The sequence below is a fragment of the Danio rerio genome, chromosome 11 (genome assembly GCF_052040795.2).
Source record: "Danio rerio strain M-AB ecotype USA chromosome 11, GRCz13ab, whole genome shotgun sequence".
Taxonomy (NCBI): Eukaryota; Metazoa; Chordata; class Actinopteri; order Cypriniformes; family Danionidae; genus Danio; species Danio rerio.
In genome coordinates, this window is record NC_141031.1 from 11,269,452 (window position 1) to 11,293,154 (window position 23,703).

Consider the following 23,703-nt stretch of genomic DNA (forward strand, 5'->3'; position numbering starts at 1 on the left):
TTTCACTGCTGCAAGTCCAAACATTGAAGCGCTAATCCATCAATGCACAGGCCCACAAGCCCCAAACCAAGCAGCCAGTGGCGACAGTGACGAAGAACAAAGTTGACGAACAAACTGACGAAAGTGAAGGAAAAAATAAATTAACTAAATAAATAAATAAATAGTACTTTTCTTTTGTGTCTTTCTTTACCTAATTGCTTATATTCAACAATAATTAGCAAAGCATATGCAAAGCAACGAGGTCATGTGGTAAAATAGCAGTATTGTTTAAAATATTCATTGCTAATTCATAGTCCTACATGATAGTTTAGAAAAACGTGTGAAACTAATTCCGTTCACAATTATCGCAGACTAGTTCAACGCAGAAAGCAGTTCAGTAGTATGATGTACACACACTCCAGTGTTTATCTGTTCTTCCCCACGCTATTAATGGTGGGTTCCTTTTCTCAGTCTTTCTCTAACACACACACACACACACACACACAGAGGGAGACGAGCATTTCCTTTGAACCATGGTGATTTGTGTGCTGTAATAACAGGTTTCTCATGGTCACTCCATTAATGCAGTTCGGTCCTCATCTGTCACAGTGGCTCTTTAAAGCACTCGGACTGTCGGCATCAAGTGCCTGTGGATGATTCTGTCAAAACTGACTCTTTGTTTCTGAATTAAGTGCGTTTCAAACAGCTCTCTCGGATGGTGTTATTTATTTTCTCGGCTCATAGATTATGGTAGATCTTGTGTTTCATGTCTTGCAGGTCATGAATTCCTGTGCTGTTGTGTCATTTGACTAAGTGACTGACTCATGTGCTGATCATGTCTCTCTTTCTTTCTCTCTCTGTAAGCAGATATGGGAAGATCGTATCCACCAAAGCCATTCTTGACAAGACTACAAACAAATGCAAAGGTTAGTCACATCTAAATGTGCAGTCGGTGTCTGAAACAACATACAACTACAATATAATTAACCATAAACTTTATCGGAATAATACAAGACTTGGAATATGCACACGCATACACAGAAAATTATCCATCAGTTTAAAAAAAACAATTAGAGCTTTTGCGAATTTTATTTTACAAAAAAAGTCTATCCCTCCTGGATCGATTCGATTCATTTGCATATTAATGGGAAATGAGGGTATATTAATATATATTAAAGAGGACCTATTATTAAGGCTGCACGATATTGTAAAAATCTGACATTGAGATATTTTATTTTTCTGCAATAAATGTTGCAATATGAATACAGTTTCATTAGATGGTTTGAATTTCTGTGGAGTTGAACAGTATTTGGGTAAAGAAATCGATGCAAAACAATGCAAAAATAGTTTTCTTATTTTTTGTCTTGTTTCTAGTCCAAAAATTAAAAAAAATCTTGGAGCAAGTAAAAATATTGTTTAGTTTTCATCTTCAGAAGAAATAAAGGAAAATTAAGAGTTTTTTGCTTGTTTTAAGAAAAAGAGGAAATGAGCCAGTGAGGTAAATACAATAATCTTGTTTTCGCTTTGAAATGTAAATATTTGGGTGAGAAACAAGACAAAAATTCAAAGTAAGAAATTTTTTTGTTGTTGTTGCATAAATCATATAAAATCCATATAAATACAGCGATTAAATACAACTCTGCAGCTCCTGGTCAACTATAATTCAGACTGGACATTGCATATTTTTGCAATGTGACTATTGTGTGTGCGCACATTGCGATATCGATGCTGAAATGATATATTGTGCAGCCCTACCTATTATGAAAAAAAAAACACTTTTATGAAGGATTTAAACAAAGTCACGTGGCAAGTGTATGAATATATCCAGCCTCTAATAGGAAAAATTAATTAACTTAAATTTTTATAATCACACTTGATAAAAACCATCTGCAGGAACACTTGATTGACATTCTCCCTTTGTACATGTCATCAGAGGGGGAAACCCCCGCCTATTTCTACTTCATTAACATAGACAGCCCTGAGTAAGAAGCAGCAGCTGGGCTTCGCTAGATTTAGAATTTTTTTTTTTTTGTAAATATTTCCCAAATGATGTTTAACAGAGCAAGGAATTTTTTTACAGTATGTCTGATAATATTTTTTCTTCTGGAGATAAAAGCAGTTTTACATAAAAAAAATAAATAAAAAAATTTAAGGATATTATTATTAAGCTATATATTTTATTTGATAGTCTACAGATCAAACCATTATTATACAATGACTTGCCTAATTACTCAAACCTGCCTAGTTAACCTCATTAACCTGGTTCAGCCTAAACAGATAAACAGAGGGGCTAATTCAGGGGGCTAATAATTCTGACTTAAACTGTAAATATATATATATATATATATATATATATATATATATATATATATATATATATATATATATATATATATATATATATATATATATTTCTTGTAGAATGGTATTTAGACTATATTTTTGAAAAAATAATTGATTACTTATTTAGCAATAATGCCGAACTTTAATCGAAAACTGAGTTTCTATTTCAACAAAACAGCTTTCTTTGGAATCATATACATCTTCAAAAACATATTCAGCAGCAAATACTCACTTTACAAATCATTTTAATGTGATCTGATTAGGTGTTTAAAATGTTTCATCTTATTTCATCACATCTTGTAAATGTGTTTTGTTTTTCAAACGAAGGCATCAAAGTAAACATTCATACGAAGAAATGATAAAAACACCAAATCAGATCACATTAGAATGATTTGTAAAGTGAGTTCTGCATTTTTGCTAAATAAAGTAATCAATTATTTTTTTTAAATAAACGGTAGTCTAAAACCCACAGTATATGAATATGGTCATCATTAAATACAATCAATGACTCATCGATTGGTAAATATCATTATAACCTCTATCAGGAATGTAGTGACGTAAAAACAACTAAACCAGCAGGAATGATTCAGCATTTACTGAAGCAGGAAAATTCACATGTCTGTCTACAGACGTCTATCTGCAACAATCAAAGTTATTTTTTACAGATGAATGTTTGGTCTAGCGCTTTGATGTAGATAGATAACGCCTGGAAATGTGTGTTGTTTTTTTCATAGGATATGGGTTTGTGGATTTCGACAGTCCCGTGTCCGCACAAAAGGCCGTCGCAGCACTGAAGACCAACGGAGTTCAGGCTCAGATGGCCAAGGTGAGTCATCCATTTATAACACCACTTCCTTTTCCAAAGTAAATAGTTCATGACCCGTCTGTAAGAGCCATTCAGGAAGCGTTGATCTGTAACATTAAAATTTAAACCTTTTCATGTGCCATTTCTCCATCGTTTCCTGTTCTCCATCAACACACATACATTTCCTGTGTATCTTTGTGCCTTGGAGAAGCGTGTGTGTGTGTGTGTGTGTGTGTGTGACAATCCTGCATTGACCTTCTCCCAGGTTCTGCTGGGCGTTTCTGCCTGCATCTTCAATTTTTATTCTGCCCTCTTTTTTTCTCTTCCTTCCCATTGTCAGCATATTACTCTTCCACTTCCCCGTTACGCGTACATGAGTGTGTGTGTGTACTGTGTAAACATGTTTGACGCATGCATGTTGAGGAATGTTGACGTCTTATCCTGGACCGCCCTCGTTTCTGCTGAGGCATCTAGAATTGCAAGCTGAGATTCTGCCTTCAGCCAATCAAACGTCAGATTGAAATGCAGCTCGTAGTGTATCGTGTGTCCTTGTTAGCTGAGAGGCAAGATCAGAATTGTATTGTGCTCTCACAAAGCACTTATGCACCACATCGCAGCTTAAGACTCTGAATATAAACCGCCCGAAGGTCTCACCCTTGAGATGCTGGACACATGATTCACATAAATGAATGAGTGGATGGTGCTGCTTATTTAAGTAAGAAAATTCTGGTCTGCTTAATGTGTCTCTTAAGCTCAAGCGTAGTGATAAATGCTGGTTTCACAGCTTAAGCTTAATCGGGTGACCTGCTGCTCTATGAATTACACTGTAGGACGTGATGAGGATGAATAGATTATCGCAGTATCTCTTTGCGTAATCATAATTGTCCTTTGCATAGTCTTTTGCAAAATCGGTCATCCTTTAGTTGGGGTTGTTAAGCTTGCAGGCTAATAATTTTTTAAGAATGCTAGCAAGAAAACAAGTTGGAAAGTTTTATTTTACAATTTTATTTTTACCATCTATATTCTATCCGAAGTTGATCATTCATCATAATTTTATTGTAAATAAAAGCAAAAAAAGTAAAAGAAAAAAAAAAGGTTTTTGTTAGGGAGGTCTCGATCAGGTTTTTTTGCCCTCGAGTCAGAGTCATTTGATTTTGAGAATCTACTGATACGGAAACCCAATCCGATACTTCTATAATATAGTGTTTCCTCTAGGATTTTTTTCCAGCTGTGGCGGCAGGCCTTTTACACAGATCTACCAACTACCTATGGCGTTATTTCAATGACAAATGTCGTGAGTGCAGTATTACAAGTCGAGATCGCATTCATGTAATATGAGCATGTGAATCTCTTTGTAAATATACGCTGCTCAAGTGCATTTTCTTGTGTGCTCTCCAAAAAAAAAACTACTGAAGTGCGATTAAGTAAGTTTATATAATGAGCATGTCTCCAACATTTAATTATATTTGCTAGGAATATTTATGAATGTCTCCAAAAGACCTACAGAGCTGCATTAATGCATCCTGAAGTAAAGTGAAACGGCTATAAACTCCAGCATAATAAAGTCATTGGGCTCTATTTTGACGATCCATACACAAAGTGCAAAGGGCAGGGAGCAAACGCATTAAGGGCGTGTCAGAATCCACTTTTGCTAATATAAGGATGAAAAAATCTGCTTTGCACCGTGGCGCATGGTCTAAAAAGGTTGAGCTTATTTTCTTAATGAGTTATAGGTGTGTTTTGAGAATAAACCAATCAGAGTCTCATCTCCCATTCCCTTTAAGAGCCAGCTGCGTCACGCCATAAGCGCATTTGCTATTTACATGACGACTTTGTAAATGGAAAAACTGAACGTTTCACTAGCAAGAAAACAGTTAAACAGAGCATCTGCAGCGCGAGAATGAGAGATAGGCCTCTCAAGTGCATTTTCATGTGCGCTCTCGAACAAAAACTACTGAAGTGCGATTTAGTGCGTTTATGTAACGAACATGGGGTTGAGCCCTATGTGTGCACGTGCCTGGTTTAGAGAATAAAACTTGCTCCTGACCAGGTTAGGTTCACAGAGTAAGTTACCACAGCAAAAGTTATCTCTCTTTCAGGAACAGGCTTGACTTACCCTGCTTTCTCCAGTTTAACAAACCTGCCATTTTGAAATGGAAAACCCAGAGTTTCTCTCATTTCAGGGTTAAATACTTTTTCACATAGCCTCCTTTTTGAAACGGGCCCTTAAAGTTATCCATAATCTAGTGTGCTTCAAAATTTCGCAACTTTCATGATTCGCAATTAGAAGTCATAAACATCTAAAGCTTACAGTTTGTTGATCAAATGGATCAACAATTTTTTCAGCATACTTCAGTTTCTCATCAAATCTTCTAAACAATCAAATGCTCTCTAGTATCTGGCATGTCCCGCCCCCTTCAAGATGCTCCTCAGTCCGAAATCTTACACTTCCATACTACAGTATATAGTAGGGGTGGCCAACCCTGTTCCTGGAGAGCCACCTTCCTGCAGATTTCAGTTGCTACCCATATCAAACACACCTGAACCAATTAATTAGGACCTGAACACCACGTGATAATTACAGGCAGGTGTGTTTGATATGGGTTGCAACTGAAATCAGCAGGAAGGTGGCTCTCCAGGAACAGGGTTGGCCACCCCTGATTTATAGTATGCTAAAACAGTATGCGAGCCGAGTAGTATGTCCAAATTAGGTCACGTGATCATGACAAAATGGCGGATGTAGTACGTCTAAGTTCCATTAATACTAATCACATTCATACTGTAGAACTTCCCTTTCTAACGGTCGAGTGGTTAATTTAAAATCAAATGCAGTACCTACTGAGTAGTAGGCGATTTTGGATGCAGCCTTGTTTGTTTTTCATTTGATGAGTTTGAGCTCAACCACTCTCACTGGCAGAGGTGTGATTGAAACTAAACGCTATTGGCTGCCTTTTTTAAAGAGGAGGAGCTACTCTATGTCCCGACCCTGTCTTGATGTTACAATTAATTAAATTATGTCACACATCAAACAGAAATGTACATTTAAAAGCTTATTTCTTAACAGAAAAATATGGGAAATGTGTAATGCCAGTAAAGGCTTTCATGATATACAAGCAGCAGTATTTTAAACTATCAGCCTAATCACACTAATCCTCGACCATTGACATGAAGTATATTTATGATGGTCTTTAAACTCAGAGGAGCTTATATATCAGCTGAATAAACAAATGAAGGACATTTAATAATGTGTAATTCTCTGCTATGTGTTTTATGTTTTCTGAATATAGCAACAGGAGCAGGACCCGACTAACCTGTACCTCTCCAACCTGCCCGTGTCCATGGATGAGCAGGAGCTTGAAAACCTCCTCAAACCCTTTGGACAGGTCGTGTCCACCCGAATTCTGCGCGACACTAATGGAATGAGCCGGGGGGTGGGCTTTGCCAGGTCAGTGAGATTCAGTTCTGATTTTGTCTGTGTGAATGTAGTCCGATGTGCAATACTCATGTGTGTAGATGTTTTGTAAAAAAAAAAAAACTTTCTCTCTTTATTTTACTCTATTTTAAGGATGGAGTCGACAGAGAAGTGTGATGCCGTGATCTCTCACTTCAACGGGAAATTCATTAAGTCCTCTTCTGGGATGCTAGGTGCGTATTCATCACAATTTTTTTCTATTTCTTTCTTTATATATTTATATATCTAAATATATAAACTGTATTAAGCCTTTGTATCAGTATTTATACATTTACAAAATGTATACTCAAATACTGGGGAAAATAGTAAAAAAATATAATTATACAGAACCTTTTTATAAGATCGTCTTTGATTTTGAAATCAACTTACAATTGATTCCCATTTGATGTTAGCATGTTGCTAAGCTAATGAAACTATACTTACTTAGTTCAGATGCAAAAGCCGCTAAACGCCACTTCCGCCAAAAATGAGCTAATGACATTGGGCTTTATCATACACCCGGCAGAATGTGGCGCAAGGCACAACGCAATTGTTGTTTGCTAGTTTCAGCTTGGCCCAAGGGTCGTTTTGACGTTTTGCGACACGCTGTGTAAATAGCAAATGCATTTGCGCTCGTATGTGCGCCTATAGGCGTTCTGGTCTAAAAAGGAAGGCGTGTTAAGGCGCATTGCTGGCACGTTGCTATTTTGAGAAACTATAATAGATTTTTCAATAGACCAGAACAAAGCCGGTCTATTGTCCAGCGCAGAGCGCGTTAGTTGTGCGCCTCGGTTACACACTGCTTAATACACTCAAGATGTAGAGCAATACGCAAATATCTTTACATATGAAAAAGAATATAAATATTAAGGATATATATATAGGATATAATAAGGATATATATAGGATATAAATATAAAGCAATAAAATATTACAAAACATAATATTTTCTAGCCTACATAAATTTAAAAACCATACTTTCATGCCTTCTTCATCTCCGGAGGCTTTTACAGTTTATTCATAATAATTTGCTTTTGTATAATGTTATCATTATTAGCAGTATTTTTTTATTATATCCAAATTTATATTTGTTTTATTAAAAACAAGCTTAGTTTTGTCAACCTGTCAGGTTTTAGACCATATGGGGCACACCATGTGTGTTTGGATATAACTCAGTTTTTTGAGCACACTTCGTTATTATTGTTCATTTATTCGTCTGGAAATTAGAACTGAATTTAAAAATAGTTTTGAAACAAATCTTTGTGCTTAACAAACTAAATTAATTATTTATAGGCTAATTGATGTCTATGCGAACAAGGCTTCCCTATCCACGAGAGCGAATGTGAAAGTAGATTATGAGAGGCCTTATCTCTCATTCTCGCGCTGCAGATGCTCTGTTTAACTGTTTACTTTCTAGTGAAATGCTCAGTTTTTTCACTTACAAAGTTGTCATGCAAATAGCAAATGCACCATGGCACGACGCAACTGGCTCTTAAAGGGAATGGGACATGAGACTCTGATTGGTTTATTCTCAAAACACACCTATAACTCATTAAGAAAATAAGCTCAACCCTTTTAGAGCATGCGCCATGGCACAAAGTGGATTTTTCTGTCCTTATATTAGCAAAAGTGGATTCTGACACACCCTAAATGCGTTTGCGCCCTGCACTTTACACTTTGCGCATGGATCGTCAAAATAGAGCCTTTTGAGTGAATGCTTTAGGCACGTACTACACCATTAACAAGTAGATTTGCTTCTAATCATCCAAATCGCAGCATCAGCGCATTTAGAAATAACAGTTTGTTGGCAAAAGCCACTAAACGCCACTTGCCTTTGACAGCAAAAAGCCGCTATATCCCGGGAACCAATCAGAAGCGTGAATCGAATCATATGTTTCCAATGTAGCAGTGCACTGATATGCTGGCTTTATAAGGATATTGTTTATTCCGCTTTCAATTTTAAAAGAGTTTGATGAACTGGATTAGCCTGTCTGACTGACAGTGATTGGCAAATGAAAACGTCTCTTACCTCAAAACTCTGTGCATTATAAGAAAAAGAAAACACACTGTACAGTCGGGAGTGTACCATGCATTTAAAATGTTTTTTTGCACAGCGACGCTACTTTGAATGAGTCCAAATTACTATACATCAAACGGCAACTCCATTTCACGAAAGATGGTGTTCTTTTATCCCACATGGATGCTATAAGGATAAATAAGTAACCATGACCTTAAGTATAGTGAGAATGAATGAATCCCCTTTTTGTCCAGTAGGCCCACCTTGTGTTTTATCAGCTAATTTAAGCTATTTTTTTAAAAGATAAATATTAGTGTACTAATACTAGTGTATACACTTATACACTACGGCCAATTTACCTATAGCTTATGTCTTTGGGGAAACTGGAGCACCTGGAGGAAACCCACGCAAACACAGGGAGAACATGCAAACTCCACCCAGAAATGCCAACTGACCCAGCTGGGATTCAAACCAATGACGTTCTTGCTGTGAGGCGACAGTGCCTCACAGAAACTATACTTGAAATTATTTTGAAATTTCACAAAAATTGGGTTAAATCGTTAATATTAAATTATACAGAACCTTTTAATAGATTGTCTTTGATACTGTATCAAATTTAAGTGACTTACAATTGATTCCCATTTGGTGTTAGTTTGTTGCTATGCTAATGGAACTATACTTTAAAATACATTAAAATGCAAAAATACACAAATATTGTGTAAAATAGATCACTTTTAATAGTAAACAACAATTTTAATACATTCTCTTCAGTGCTGAATTTAATTTAAGTGACTTATAATTGATTCCAATTTGACATTAGCATGTGGCTAAGCTAAATGACCTATACATCAAAATAAAGGAGCTATACTATACATCAAAATGGCTCAAAATATCTTCACCTTATTTTAATAATGCATATACAATCTGTATGAGTACAACATAGTCTAATGTCTTTGTATGGTTTACAGGTGCATCAGAGCCATTGCTGTGTAAGTTTGCTGACGGCGGGCAGAAGAAGAGACAGAGTCAGGCTAAATACATCCCCAATGGACGAACCTGGACAAGAGACGCCGAGGTGAGACTAGTAAGTCCTGTTTACAATTTTAAATATATATATATATATGTGTGTGTGTGTGTGTGTGTGTGTGTGTGTGTGTGTGTGTGTGTGTGTGTGTGTGTGTGCGCGCGTGCGTGCGTAGCGTTGACGTCAGCCGAGTGGGTGTGTGTTTGTGTCTTTAAGCTTTAATGAGCCATTGAGACATGGCACCATACGTCATACTTTGTTTGGTTTCCAGCCATTGTACTGTAATTGTGTAATGTGTATAATTATTAACATATTTTAACCATCAGTTTTAAAGTGAAACACCCATGTGATGTACGTGAAACCTCCAGTGATTAAAACTTATTTTACTCTCTTTAGAGCGGCATGACTTTGACCTATGACCCCAATACCGCCCTTCAGAATGGGTAAGGACAACTTAAATGTGTTTTAAATGTGTCTTTATTTTATTAGATATACACCATAGGTCTCAAACTCGATTCCTGGAGTTCTGCAGCTTTGCACATATTTGCTCCAACCTTAATCAAACACAGTTGATGCAACCAATCACGGTGTTCAAGTCTACTAGAGCCTATTAAGCTTAAGTTTGAGACCATTGGTATAAACCATAGACTATACAGAGCCCTGGACCTACATTAAGAAGAAAAATAGATATTATGTAAATTATTTAAGGGCTTGTTTACAGAATGATGAACTATAAGGTTGATTTCCCTGTTTTAAATACAGTGTCATATAGATGTACCCTAACAATTCATTATTATCACATATTAATTTGTGCCACCATTACAGTGATTTTTAATGTTTAATTTTGCACTATTTTGTTCTCATTTTAGCTAAATCATGGACAAAACACATTTTTTTTTTCATCATTTATGTTAAATCTTGCCAAGTATTTAACTGTATTAAAACTATAAACTATAAATAGTACAAAATGGTAATGATTTAACTTCAAAAAAGCAACAAATAAAAAAGTAAAACAATATAAAATTAATTCAAGGCCACTAACTTTCTTTGTAGATGTTTTTTGACCTATGAAGCTCTGTATTATTCACCCATCATCTGAATAAAACTTGAAAACAATGGATTTCAATTTGACGTTAGCATGTTGCTAAGCTAAAGCAACTATAAATAACAAAATACACAAATACTGGCCAAAATAGTTTATTTTAAACTTTACAAAACACTTTTATATATATTCACTTTAGTACTGAATGAAAGTGTTTTGCACACTAATGATTTCAAATTTGATATTAGCATGCTAGCATGCTTTTATGCTAATGGAACTATAAAATATAAAGTACTTCATTTAGTTACACAGAACATTTGAATAAATTCTTGTCAGTATTGAATGAAATTGATGTGTTTTACGCACAGCTTATTCTACTTTGACCATAGCATGTTGCTAAGCTAATCATCTAAAACAGTGGTTCTCGAATTTTTTTCATTAAGTACCACCCCAGAAAAAAATTGTCTCCCCAAGTACCACCAAAATGAGCAGTATTGAAATAAAGTAGTGTATAGGCCCAGTAAAGCAGCTACAACTCTGCACAGTTAAAAAAACGTGGCAGATTACCTCAGAAATACAGGCTATATGTCATATATGGCATATTATATACATAATTTTTGCTAAATTTTGAAATATGTAGCATATACATGACATATTTTATTCCTCCGCGTACCACTAGAAGGAAGCCTGCGTACCACTAGTGGTACACGTACCACAGTTTGAGAACCACTGATCTAAAATATATAACAAATATAAAATTATCAGGCAAAGAGAAAATTTTAATAATACAAAACTCTTTATCATTCTCTCCAGTGCTTTAATGAAACTGAAATGTACTTAAAAAATTTCTTCTCCACCATTTTGAGTGAAATTAGCTTAGTCAGTTAGCTAGCTTGGCCTCAGTACTTTGCAGGATTGCTTTCACCACAGTGTTCAGATATTTTTGACATGATATGTAGTTGCCATTAAATAATTCAGATGTTGTATAAATATAAACGCTGTATACTGTACACCGTCACAAACTGTGTACAGTATTTTGATAATAATGTCTTTTATTCCAGGTATTATGCTGCTCCTTATGCTATGGGGAACCGGTTAATGACTCAGCCAGGAGTGTCTCCCTACATCTCTCCCATCTCCACATACCCGGTACAGCTTTTCATCATCTAATAAAGGGTTGATGAAGTGACGTTGCATTTTCACAGCTGTTATGAACAAAAATTATTGCCTATGTTGTTTTCATTACGCATAACAGATCAAGTCTTTTCATAAGTAGTAAATAATGCCTAAAGTGTTCTAGGTGTTAAAGAGGCTACTTTTAAGAATGTTTATTTTCATTTTTACAGAACAGTTAAAGAGTAAAGAGTTAAAAAAAGACAGTTTAAAGAATTGAGTTAGTCACCCCCTTACATTTTTTCAAACAACACTTCACGCTACATAAATATGACATTAAAAATAAAGTTTTAACTTTTTTTAAGTATTTGTCAACTACCTTATACCTTCTTCTAGCGTAAATAGCAGAACATCGTGCCAGCTACACCAAGGTTGTGGGTTTGATTCTCCGGGAAAGCCAGAACTGATGAAGGCCTTGTCCGCACTAATACGATTTCTTTAAAAAACGTTTTTTTTTTTAATCTCCGTTTTAGCCCTTCGAGCTGTTTTAAGAAACAAAATGCATGTTTTTGAAAATGCTGTACAAGAATAAAGTTGAAATAACCTATTTTGTGTCTCAGTGTGGAATGTGGAAACGGAGGCTTTCGAAAATGATGACGTATTTTAGTCATGTGACCAATAGAGCTAACATGGTGGACGACATTGTGAAGCAGATGTTTTGGATGCTGTACATTTCGACAGCTTTATTAAAGATTTTTGTCAGTTTGTACATGCTCCATATTGCCTCTCTTCAAAGGACACAGAATGTTTACTGGGAGCATAAATAGCAGAACATGGTGCCAGCTACATCAAGGTTGTGGGTTCGATTCTTAGGAAAAGCAAGAACTGACGAAGGCCTTGTCTGCACTAATATGTTTTCATTGAAAAACGTATATTTTCTCTCCGTTTCAGCCTTCCGTGCTGTTTTTAGGCAACAAAATGCATGTGTTTGAAAATGCTATCCAAAGTGGATACATTTGAAAACGCCATTTTTGTGTCTCAGTATGGAATTTGGAAACGGTGGCTTTTGAAAATGATGGTGCATTTTAGTCATGCAGAACATAGTGCCAGCTACACCAAGGTTGTAGTTTCGATTTTTAGGGAAAGCAAAAAATGATCAAGGCCATGTCCGCACTAATATGTTTTTCTTTAAAAACAAATATTTTTCTCTCTGTTTCAGCCCTCCGTCCACACTGAGATGCTGTTTTCAGGAAACAAAGACATTTCTTTTTGAAAACGCCGTACATATATTTGAAAATGTCATTTTAATGTTAAAGTGCAGACTGTGGAAACGAAAGCTTGCGAAAACGATGACGCATTTAAGGGTGCTGTCACACCTAGACTTTTTTTCAGAACCTTGCCAAGTGCGCTCAGATCCACGCCAGATCAATCTGTCCGAGATCGGCTGAATGAGGTGGTCTCGGCTTGATTGAAACAAAATCAGGAGCCGATCGATTGTAGTGAGAAAGTGATACGATCCGAGCCCGGCTATATCACAGTGTATCATGGATATGTCATTTTGGTCCGTTTAGAAACGTTGCCGTGTGATAGTGAACCACACCAAGAACAAGAGCAACATTGTAACAATTTTAATCCCTGTTTTGGGTCAAATAAATCGATACACAGGTGTAAAAGCACCCTAAGTCATCTAACCAATTTAGCTAACATGGTGGACGACATTGCAAAGCAGATATTTTGGATGCTGCCCATTCCGACAGCTTTATTAAAGATTATTGTTAGTTTGCACATGCTCCATATTGCTCCATATAAATGTTTACTGGGAGCTAAAGTTCAGCGACGTTTTGCAATGACGTTTCAAAGAGACGGAAAGTAAACAAAGGGCAGGCGGATATGATGCAGATAAATGCATCTTACCTCTGTGTAGTACATGAACGAAAGCATGAACGGAAAGCATTTTCCGTCATTTCAGTGTGACTGACTATTTTTTCAGTAATAAGTGAAAACAATAATGTGGAGTGTTTTCAGATAGAATTTATTAGTGTAGATGTCGCCCACATATGTACCTACATTAGAGTGTGAGGCCCTTTAGATAAAAAATCAAATGCATAAAAAATGTTAATGTGCTTTATTTTCACGCTCATGCTGAGTTGATGTGAGTGTTTCTGACCGGCACCTGCTTTCTGTGTGTTTCTCCAGGTACAGAATCCTTCATGGATGCCACATCAGCCTTATATCATGCAACACCCAGTAAGGCCAAAATACAGTAGTTGTTTTTTTCTTTTTTCTTCTTCTTTTAATGACCTCTCCTTTCAAACAGGAGATGACTCACAACAAGCAATCCTGCATACACACGAGACAGTAATATGTGTATATGTGTGTGCTCAAACAGTATTTCCTCATTTTTGCACTATTGTGACCAGAATTTCTGTTATTTAGAGTAGACAGATATTTTGTTTATAGTGAAAAAAAAAAAGTTCATTAACGCTTTGATTGGACATGTTATATTGTAACAGTTGAAGTCAGAATTATCAGCCCCCCTTAGATTTTTTTTCTCTTTTTTAAATATTTCCTAAATTATGTTTACCAGAGCAAGGAAATGTTCACAGTATGTCTGATAATATTTTTTCAATACTTCTGGAAAAAGTCTTATTTGGTTTATTTCGACTAGAATAAAAACAGTTTTACATTTTTTAAACACCTTTTTAAGGACAAAATTATTAGCCCCTTCAGGCTCATTTTTTTTTCAATAATCTACAGAACAAACCATTGTTATATAATAACTTGCCAAATTACCCTAACCTGCCTAGTTAACCTAATTAACCTAGTTAAGCCTGTAAATGTCACTTTAAGCTGTATAGAAGTGTCTTTAAAAATATCTAGTCAAATATTATTTACTGTCATCATGGCAAAGAAAAAATAAATCAGTTATTAGAGATGAGTAATAAAACTATTATGTTTAGAAATGTGTTGAAAATCTTCTCTCTGTTAAATAGAAAACGGGAAAAACAATAAATGGGGGGGCTAAAAATTCAGGGGGGCTAATAATTGTGACTTCAACTGTATATTGATGTTGGCGAAAAATGGCGAATGAAATAAAATGAATGAGTTCATGAACTCTATATGAGCTGAATCCAATATTAATTCAGTGCAGAAACTGTTAAATAATTGAGTAAATATACTCACTCATTCTTACTTATTGAGCATAAAATTGTGATTTATGCAAGAACCTCTTTGGTATACAAAAGATAATTGGTTTTATCCATTTTGAAAGGATGCCAGACACGTTTCTGTTCAGAAAATATATATATATTAATAGAACTTTTTTTTAAATTGAATTTATATGACACATTAAGTTGACAGATTTTTTCAAATATCATTTATTTTTTGCCATTTTCTTTTATTTTTCTATTATTTTTTTGTTTATGTGTGCAGTTTATATGATGTCAAAATGCTGAATGTTGGTTTATATTTTATTGAATTATTTCTTTATAATTTTTATTTAATTTCTTTCGGCTTAGTCTCTTTTTTCATCAGGGGTCGCCACAGCAGAATGAACCGCCTTCTTTATAATACTTTTCTTGTAATTGTTGCTGACATTAAAGCATTAAGAAGTTAATTAATTAGAGATAGTAATCAGATGTAGTTGAAATATTTCATAGAATTGTTATCATTACTATTGTTTTTGTTTCAATTTTATACATATGTCTCTTATTTATATGCTGATTTTAAGGCAAAATGGTAGATTATTGTAAACATTTTTAAATAATTTTGTTTACACGATAATTTTATTTACATGATGAAATAACAATTTACTATCAACATAGATATTGTTACTGACATGTAGTTAAATCATCAAGTTATTTAGTGTGGATGAAGTTGAAAATTTTTTACTTAATTATTAATTATTACTTTTATTTTTTATTAAATTTTAATTAGTGCTGGGCAAAGAATCGTAATTAATCATATACAAAATAATCTTTGTTTTGAAATATATAAAATGCTCAGCATTATTGAGTCCACCCCATTTTGAAAATGAATATTTTTATCCATTGCTCAGTGAATATAGGCAATGAATGCTGATGCATTTAAACAAAACAGATTTATTAAACAGATATAGTTATTAAATAACATTTTAGTCACCAAACATACTTTAAATACTTTTTTTTTAATACTTTACAATTAAATTCATGGAAAATATTGCAAAAAAAATGTTCAGCCTACAAAATTGCAACTAAATTCCAACTAAAAATTGCAATTAAATATTTTTCTATAATATACATTTGGGTGTACTAGTTTTTGGACCATTATTGTAAGTTATTTTGTTCGATAAGCTCCAGATTTGGCTTCAGTACTGACTAATTTAACGTATATGCACAAATATAATATTGTCTAGCTTCCTATAAAAAATATGAGTAATTTCCTTTTAAAAGAGAGATTTGTGAGGAGTGTACTTATATATGTACTGTATATGCATGTTTATTATATACATTTATAACATAGAAACAAAACTATACAAACTGTTTTGTTACATAGATATTTACATTTCTTTATAACTTGTATCATTTATATTTTATATCTAAATATAAGTAAACATTAAATTAAATATATGCATATGAGTCTATTCATATATATATATATATATATATATATATATATATATATATATATATATATATATATATATATATATATAGTAAATATTTACAGTACACACACCTAAATTATGTTAATACAAACTTTTATATTGCATGCATTACATTTTTGACCAGCACAATTTTTTTTTATCAATTTTTTAATGTCTAATTTATATGCTGAAAATCTTATTATTAAAAACAAAGCATATACTGTAGCTATTCATAACATTAAATCTTAAATAAATAAATCATTTAGGTACTGTATGTGTGTGTATATAGATGGATTTTTCATTTAAACATGCCAAATATAATTTTTGTTTTCGCCCTTTAGGGAGCCGTTCTATCGCCCTCTATGGAGCACCCCATGTCACTGCAGCCGTCCGCTATGTTGGCTCCTCTCACCCAGCAGATGGGCCATCTCTCTCTGGGCGGCACTGCAACCGTATGATCCTCTCTCACAGATTGCGCTAACATGGCACAAGAGTATATGCTAATTAATAAGTAATATTAACACCTGTGTTTTTTAATAACGCCACAAAATTCTGCTCTCCTGCAGTTTATTCCTGCCAACACGGCGATGCCAGGAGCTTACATCCCTCACTACACCCACATTCAGCCCCCTGCCATCCCTCCTGAGGTCAGTGATAGAGACACCGCGGGCTGCTCAGGCTTCTTTACTGGCTGGATAGATGGACAAAATGTGTCGTATATATATATATATATATATATATATATATATATATATATATATATATATATATATATATATATATATGCATTTTATTATAAAATAAAATAAGGGGCTTTTATAACAGTAATGCTGTGAAATATTATTATACTTTAAAATAGCTGTTTTCTGTTTTAATATATTTTTAGTATTTTTTTTTATTTAAAAGTATAACATTGGTTTAATATTTTTATATACTTATATATTATTTAATAAATTATTATGTTTTATTAAAAAAAAATTAAAGAAATATACTTTTAATTAAAGAAGTATACTTTTTAAATATACATATTGTTAATTAAATTATTCCTATTTTTTCCAGGACTCTTTGATGAATATAAAGTTCAGAAGAATATCTTAATTTAATACATTTATATATTCAAAATATTTTTTACTGTCACTTAAATTTTTTTTATTACTATATGTCATAATACTCTATTTTACGTTATATTATAACGCTTTATTATATTACAGTATGTCATATTGAAATTTACTTTTAATTTAAGAAGTGTTTTTTTTAAATATATATGTTAATTGTAATTTTATTCCTATTGTTCCAGGATTCTTTGATAAAAGGAAGTTTAAAAAAAACAGTAACATTGATTTAATAAATTCATATAATCGAAATATGTTTCACTGTCACTTTTAAATGCATCCTGGCTAAATAGATGTTTTATTGTTATATAATTTTACAGTGCATTATTATACTTAATATTATAGCAATTTATTATATTATATTATTTAAAATTTTAATTATATTATATTATACTGAAAAAAAATGTTAGGAATCTACGTTTAAATTAAGAAATTTACTTTTAAAATATATTTTAAATGTAATTTATTCCTAGTTTTTTCATGATTCTTTGATGAAAAGAAAGTTCAAAAGAATAACTTTGGTTTAAAAAGGTAATATATTCTAAATTATTTTTTTACCTGTCACTTTTTAATTGCATTCTGGCTAAGTATATGTTTTATAATATAATATAATATAATATAATATAATATAATATAATATTATATTATATTATATTATATTATACTATATTATATTATACTGGAATAAAATGTCATATACATGTATGTGTAAAATGTACATATACATACATACTTTTAATTTAAGAGGTTTTCTTTTAAAAATAAATTAATATCTAATAAATATATGTTTAAAAGTAATTTATCCTAGTTTTTCAGGATTTTTGATGAATAGAAAGTTCAAAAGAACAACATTGATTTAATATATTATAATACTTTAAATTACATTATAATACATTATATTATGATTCTTTATATTATATTATAACACTTTGTATTATAACAGTTTATTGTATTATATTTTTTGAGAAAATGTATGGGAAGAAATAAACTTTTAATTTAAGAAGTATGATTTTTAAATATATTTTAAAATGTAATTTTGTTCCATTTTCCTCACAATTCTTTGATGAATAGAACATTAAAAGGAAAAACATTGATTTTATAAATTTATATATTTTTAAAAAATTTTTACTGTTACTTTTTAAATGCATTCTGGCTAAATATAACTTTTATTATATGATATTATTTTATAGTATACTACAATACTTTATATTATATTATATTATATTATATTATGATACTTTATATATTATAGTACATTATATTATAAAACTTCCATTATATTATATTATATTATATTATATTATATTATATTATATTATATTATATTATATTATACTGAAAAAAGACATGTTAGGAATAAAAGTAAGAGCTTTAACTTTAAGAAGAATTCTTTAAAATATATATTTTAAATGTCATTTATTTCTAATTTTCAGGATTCTTTCATGAATAGAATGGTCAAAAGAATAACATTTGGTTTAATACATTTATTTATTCTAAATAGGTTTTACTGTCATTTTTAATGCATTCTCATTAAATAGAAATTTCATTTTTGTATTACATAAATTACATAATATTTTCAAACAAGAAATGTTAAGAGATATACTTTAAATTTAAGAAATATACTTTGACAACTAGTAAAATAGCCTCTGGTAGAGCAGTTCACTGGAATAATTATAAACACTGTTGTCCGAACATTAGAATGCACTAACCAAGTGGACCAAAACCCCTGAATCATACAGTAAATAGGTTTAATTAAGCACAAGTCTGCCTACCACACCAAACAAGAACATAAGGAGATCCCAAAGGACTGTATATAAATATTCGCACAATGCAAACTAAATTTGTGGAAGCACAATAATATGAATACTAATATGAAAGTTGATTTGTCAGAAGAAGCTATAATCTCTTATGTTTGGAGTGTCCGATGCTTATATGTGCATAAACACCACTGAAAATAATTCATTTTTGAGTATTTGGTCAATTAATTTAATTCTAATTTGTCATTTCTCTCCAATGTTTTTTACAGCAGGAAAGTGGTGTGCAGCCACAAGATGTGTCCTCTTCAGATCCGTCATCGTACCCTTTCCAACCCAACAAGCAATAAAACGGTATTTTACTATCATATATTTTGATATATCATTCTATTATGATAGTGTTTTTATTCTCGTTCATTGACCCTGAGCTGTTCAGTCAAACTCACATGACTTCCTTTCTTCTGTGAACACAAAAGGAGAAGTTGTGCCCTTTCCCATACTCAGAAAGTAAATAGAAAGATTATGAGTCCCACACGTGACAAAAAGCAGTAAATATAGTCTCATCAATATCGAACGACGCTCTTTTATGATTTTATATACTCATTTATTCTGTAGTCTGTTAAAATTCATGATTCTGATTGGCTTATAGGTGTGCAATAAAATTATTTAATGCACAGTGTAACGACCGGGGAGGGAGTGACAGATACAACTGAGGTAAGATCCAATATGCAGGTTTATTCAGCGTCAGGCAAGCAGTGTTCATACAGGTGCAAGCGGGTATATTAAGGCAGTCCAGAATCGTAATCAATGTACAGGCAATAGGTCGTAAGGCTGGTGGCTAAACAGGATAACTAGGGTAAACAAGGCTAGGATCGAGACACGGAGAAACAAGACAAGGAGGAAACGCGTTGTAATGTCACTATGGGCGAACAAGACTCGGCAAACTGGATGGGTTCATGAGTGGCTTATGTATGGTATGCTATCAGTCTGTGACAAGGTTCAGGTGGTGAGCGTAATCAAGCGAGATAGGTGAGCATGGGTGTCTGGGCGAAGTGCATGTATGAAAATGTAGTCCAGGAAAAGGCGGAAGTGTAGTTCATGGTTATGGTGGAAACCAGCGATCTCCGGAGAGCGATCGCTGGATCTCGTAACACACAGTAGTGATGGGAAGTTTGAATCATTTTACTGTGAGATAAATGAATCTTTTTTTTCGAGTCATTTCCTTCAATTTGCCAGAATATTATTTAAATTTTACAAGTTGCTTTCAAACACATCTACAAATAGCCTAAACATTGATCACACTACAAACAAGAGCTAACTACAATGCCATAAGAAAGAGAAAATAATCATTCATTGTTTACCCACTCTTTTGTCTATTATTGGCTCAGCTCACCTCTGAACCAAATTTGAGTGGTTCGATCATGTCACACAGACAGTCCCATATAAGCTTAACCACTGCACCTTTCGAGTCTTTGGAATTTTGAGTCGTTCGTTCTTCACGTGACAGCATGTAAAGGGAAGACTCAAACCTGAGGACTCGAGAGATGAACGGATCAAATCTTTTTCCGGCTCTGACTGCATATGATTGGCTTCTGTCTTTTCATGTGGTGAACGAACGACTCAAACTTGATAAAAAATTTGAAAAATGAACTAATCTTCTACTTCATCTGCACAAATGTGCGCATGCCCGAGTGAACAAATCACTGCCTGAGTGGACTCATCATTCTCAAATCACACAAAAGATTTGATCAAATTGTTCAAGAATTACCCATCACTAATGCACAGGTAGTCCCAGTCAGTCACAGTTCGAAAAAAGCACTCTCTCCCAAACATTAACAGTAACCAAAGTAACTCAGTGACACTTGCCGGATTCTTCATTCCATATGTAATCTCAAGAACACAAACACACACACACACACTCACATACATGTGCTTCACCAGGGACCCAATTACAACAAACAAATATGCTCAAAGTGACAGCTAACACATGTTACTATGAGCTACTAGCACTGGTGTAAAGTAACTAATTAAAAATACTCAAGTTACTTTAATTGAGTAGTTTTTCTCTGAAATTGTAATTTACTAAGTAGTTTTAAAAATGTGTACTTTTACTTTTCATTGAGTTCATGTTTACTGCAGTATCTGTACTTTTACTCTCAATACTTTCCTTCAACCTGCTGTCACTACTTTATTTTTTCTTGTCTATGAGAATTAGAAAAATCAGTCCTGTAATTCCTGTCCAGTCAAATCACACATAGAAGGTAAAATGCATCAAAATGAACTACTTCAAGACATGTGCACTTTACATTGCAGCAAACTGTTTGGAAGCATGAAGTGTCCTAGAAGATGTTCAAAATCTTTACACGCATTGACCCAGAGACTGTTTAGATCAGGGATGCCTAAACACAGGCTGTTGCTCAATTACAAGAACGCAGAGAATGGACTTGCGTTCTTGTGGAGACCGGTCTTGCCAGGCCAACAACCTAAAATCAACCAAATATAAACGTCATTTGATCTCATTATTGGACATCAAAATAATGTTGTCTATAGACGCTGGCTGGACATTGAATTTTGGTCACCTGACATCACAACCTAAATCTAACCTAATATTAACACCTTATGACATTGTGTGCCTGCTGGGCAATAACTAAATGCACTACAGAATGTTACGTTTACACACATCCACAAATTACATGTAAATGCATCAACTTTTAACAGCCTAATACTCACTACTCATGAGTAATTTTAAAAGGGCTACTTTTTACTCAAACTTTGAGTAATATTTACAACAGGTACTTTTACTCTACTTACACTACATTTTTAGGCAAGTAATGGTTTACTTAAGTATGCTTTTTCAGTACTCTTTCCACCACTGGCTACTAGATATGCTTGTGTCATGCGTCAGGTGCTTCTTTGCTCTGTCTGCAGTGTGCATTTAAAATCTTTTAAAGGGCACCTATGATGAAAATCATTTTTTGTAAGCTGTTTGGAAAGAACTGTGTGTAGGTATAGTGTGTCCACTGTCAGATTGGAGTGATAAAAAGACAATGGGCTTTATTTTAACAATCTTTCTGCTAAGTCTCAAGCGCAGAGCTCAATAGCATTAGGGCATGTCCGAATCCACTTTTGCTATTTTAAGGATGGAAAAATACACTTTGCGCCGTGGGGCATGGTCTAACAGGGTTGAGCTTATCCTCTTAATGAGTTATAGGTGTGTTTTGAGAATAAACCAATCAGAATCTCATCTCCCATTCCCTTTAAGAGTCAGTTGCATCGCACCATGGCACATTTGCTATTTACATGGCAGACTTTGTAAGTGGAAAAACTGAACACTTCACTAGCAAGAAAACAGTTAAACAGACTATCTACAGCGCGAGAATGAGAGATGAGCCTCCTCATTCTTTACATTCACTTTCAATCTCGTGGATAAGGAATTGTGTTATACGCACAGATATCCATTAGCCTAACATAATTAATTTTGCTTGTTAAGCACAAAGACTTATTTTAAAACTATTTCTAAATTCAGTTCTAATTTCCAGCAAACGAACAAATGAACAATAATAACGAAGTGTGGTCAAAAAATAGTTATATCCTTATACACATGCTGTGCCCCATATAGTCTAAAACCTGACAGGTGGACAAATCTAAGCTTGTTTTTAATAAAACAAATATAAATATGCATTTAATAAATAATACTGCTAATAATGATAACATTATACAAAAGCAAATTGTCATGAATAAACTGAAAAAGCCCCCAGGATGAAGAAGGCATGAAAGTATGGTTTTTATATATATGTAGGCTAGAAAAAAAAATTCTAATATTTTAATCCTTTAATTCTTTTTCATTTGTAAAGATATTTGCGTATTATAGTTCCTCAAAATAGCAACGTGCCAGCAATGCGCCTTAACACGCCTCCTTTTTTAGACCAGAACGCCTATGGGCGCACATATGAGCATAAATACATTTGATGTTTTAACAGCTTGGTGCAAAACGTCAAAACGGTTCTTGCGCCAAGCTCAAACTAGACTTGCGCCGGGTGTATGATAGGGCCCAATAAGTCTCTTTTTAAAAATTTTCTGACGCTAAAATAGGCCCACCACAATGTGACGTAGGAGTGCGGTTTCCCACCCACCAAATTAATAGACAGGTGCCATGTTTCTATAATAACATTTAAACACATGTCCACAGAAAATTTTTTTGCAAATAAACTGTGATTAAAATATTTGTTACAACTCTGTGTGATTTTAATAAGTTTAAAAAAATGTTTAAACAGAGCATGTTTGTAATAAAGACAGTACAATTGCTATGTAATTAGCATAACTATGTAGGAATTAATTATAAAATACATTTTTTTTTCATACAGTTTTGAGCTGAAACTTTACAGACACATTCTGGAGACACAAAAGGCTTATTTTACATCTTTTAAAGGGGTAAAATA

At 33.5% G+C, this 23,703-nt stretch overlaps 1 protein-coding gene across 6 annotated transcripts in view; it reads left to right on the forward strand.

Moving 5' to 3' along the window:
• Positions 1–23,703, forward strand: part of rbms1a (RNA binding motif, single stranded interacting protein 1a) — a 312,567-nt gene that overhangs the window by 26,302 nt on the left and 262,562 nt on the right. Inside the window, exons 3-13 of one of the 6 annotated variants that reach the window (XM_087273388.1) lie at positions 847–905; positions 3,057–3,148; positions 6,415–6,572; positions 6,693–6,772; positions 9,564–9,679; positions 10,016–10,062; positions 11,723–11,810; positions 13,971–14,021; positions 16,740–16,850; positions 16,965–17,045; positions 19,537–19,618. In XM_087273388.1, the coding sequence (XP_087129514.1) occupies positions 847–905; positions 3,057–3,148; positions 6,415–6,572; positions 6,693–6,772; positions 9,564–9,679; positions 10,016–10,062; positions 11,723–11,810; positions 13,971–14,021; positions 16,740–16,850; positions 16,965–17,045; positions 19,537–19,614 (961 nt within the window). In that variant the 3' untranslated portion in view covers positions 19,615–19,618. Of the gene's footprint in view, positions 1–846; positions 906–3,056; positions 3,149–6,414; positions 6,573–6,692; positions 6,773–9,563; positions 9,680–10,015; positions 10,063–11,722; positions 11,811–13,970; positions 14,654–16,739; positions 16,851–16,964; positions 17,046–19,536; positions 19,619–23,703 lie in introns of all 6 variants that reach the window. The other 5 variants (XM_087273389.1, XM_087273390.1, XM_087273391.1 and 2 more) reach the window with 5 other exon arrangements.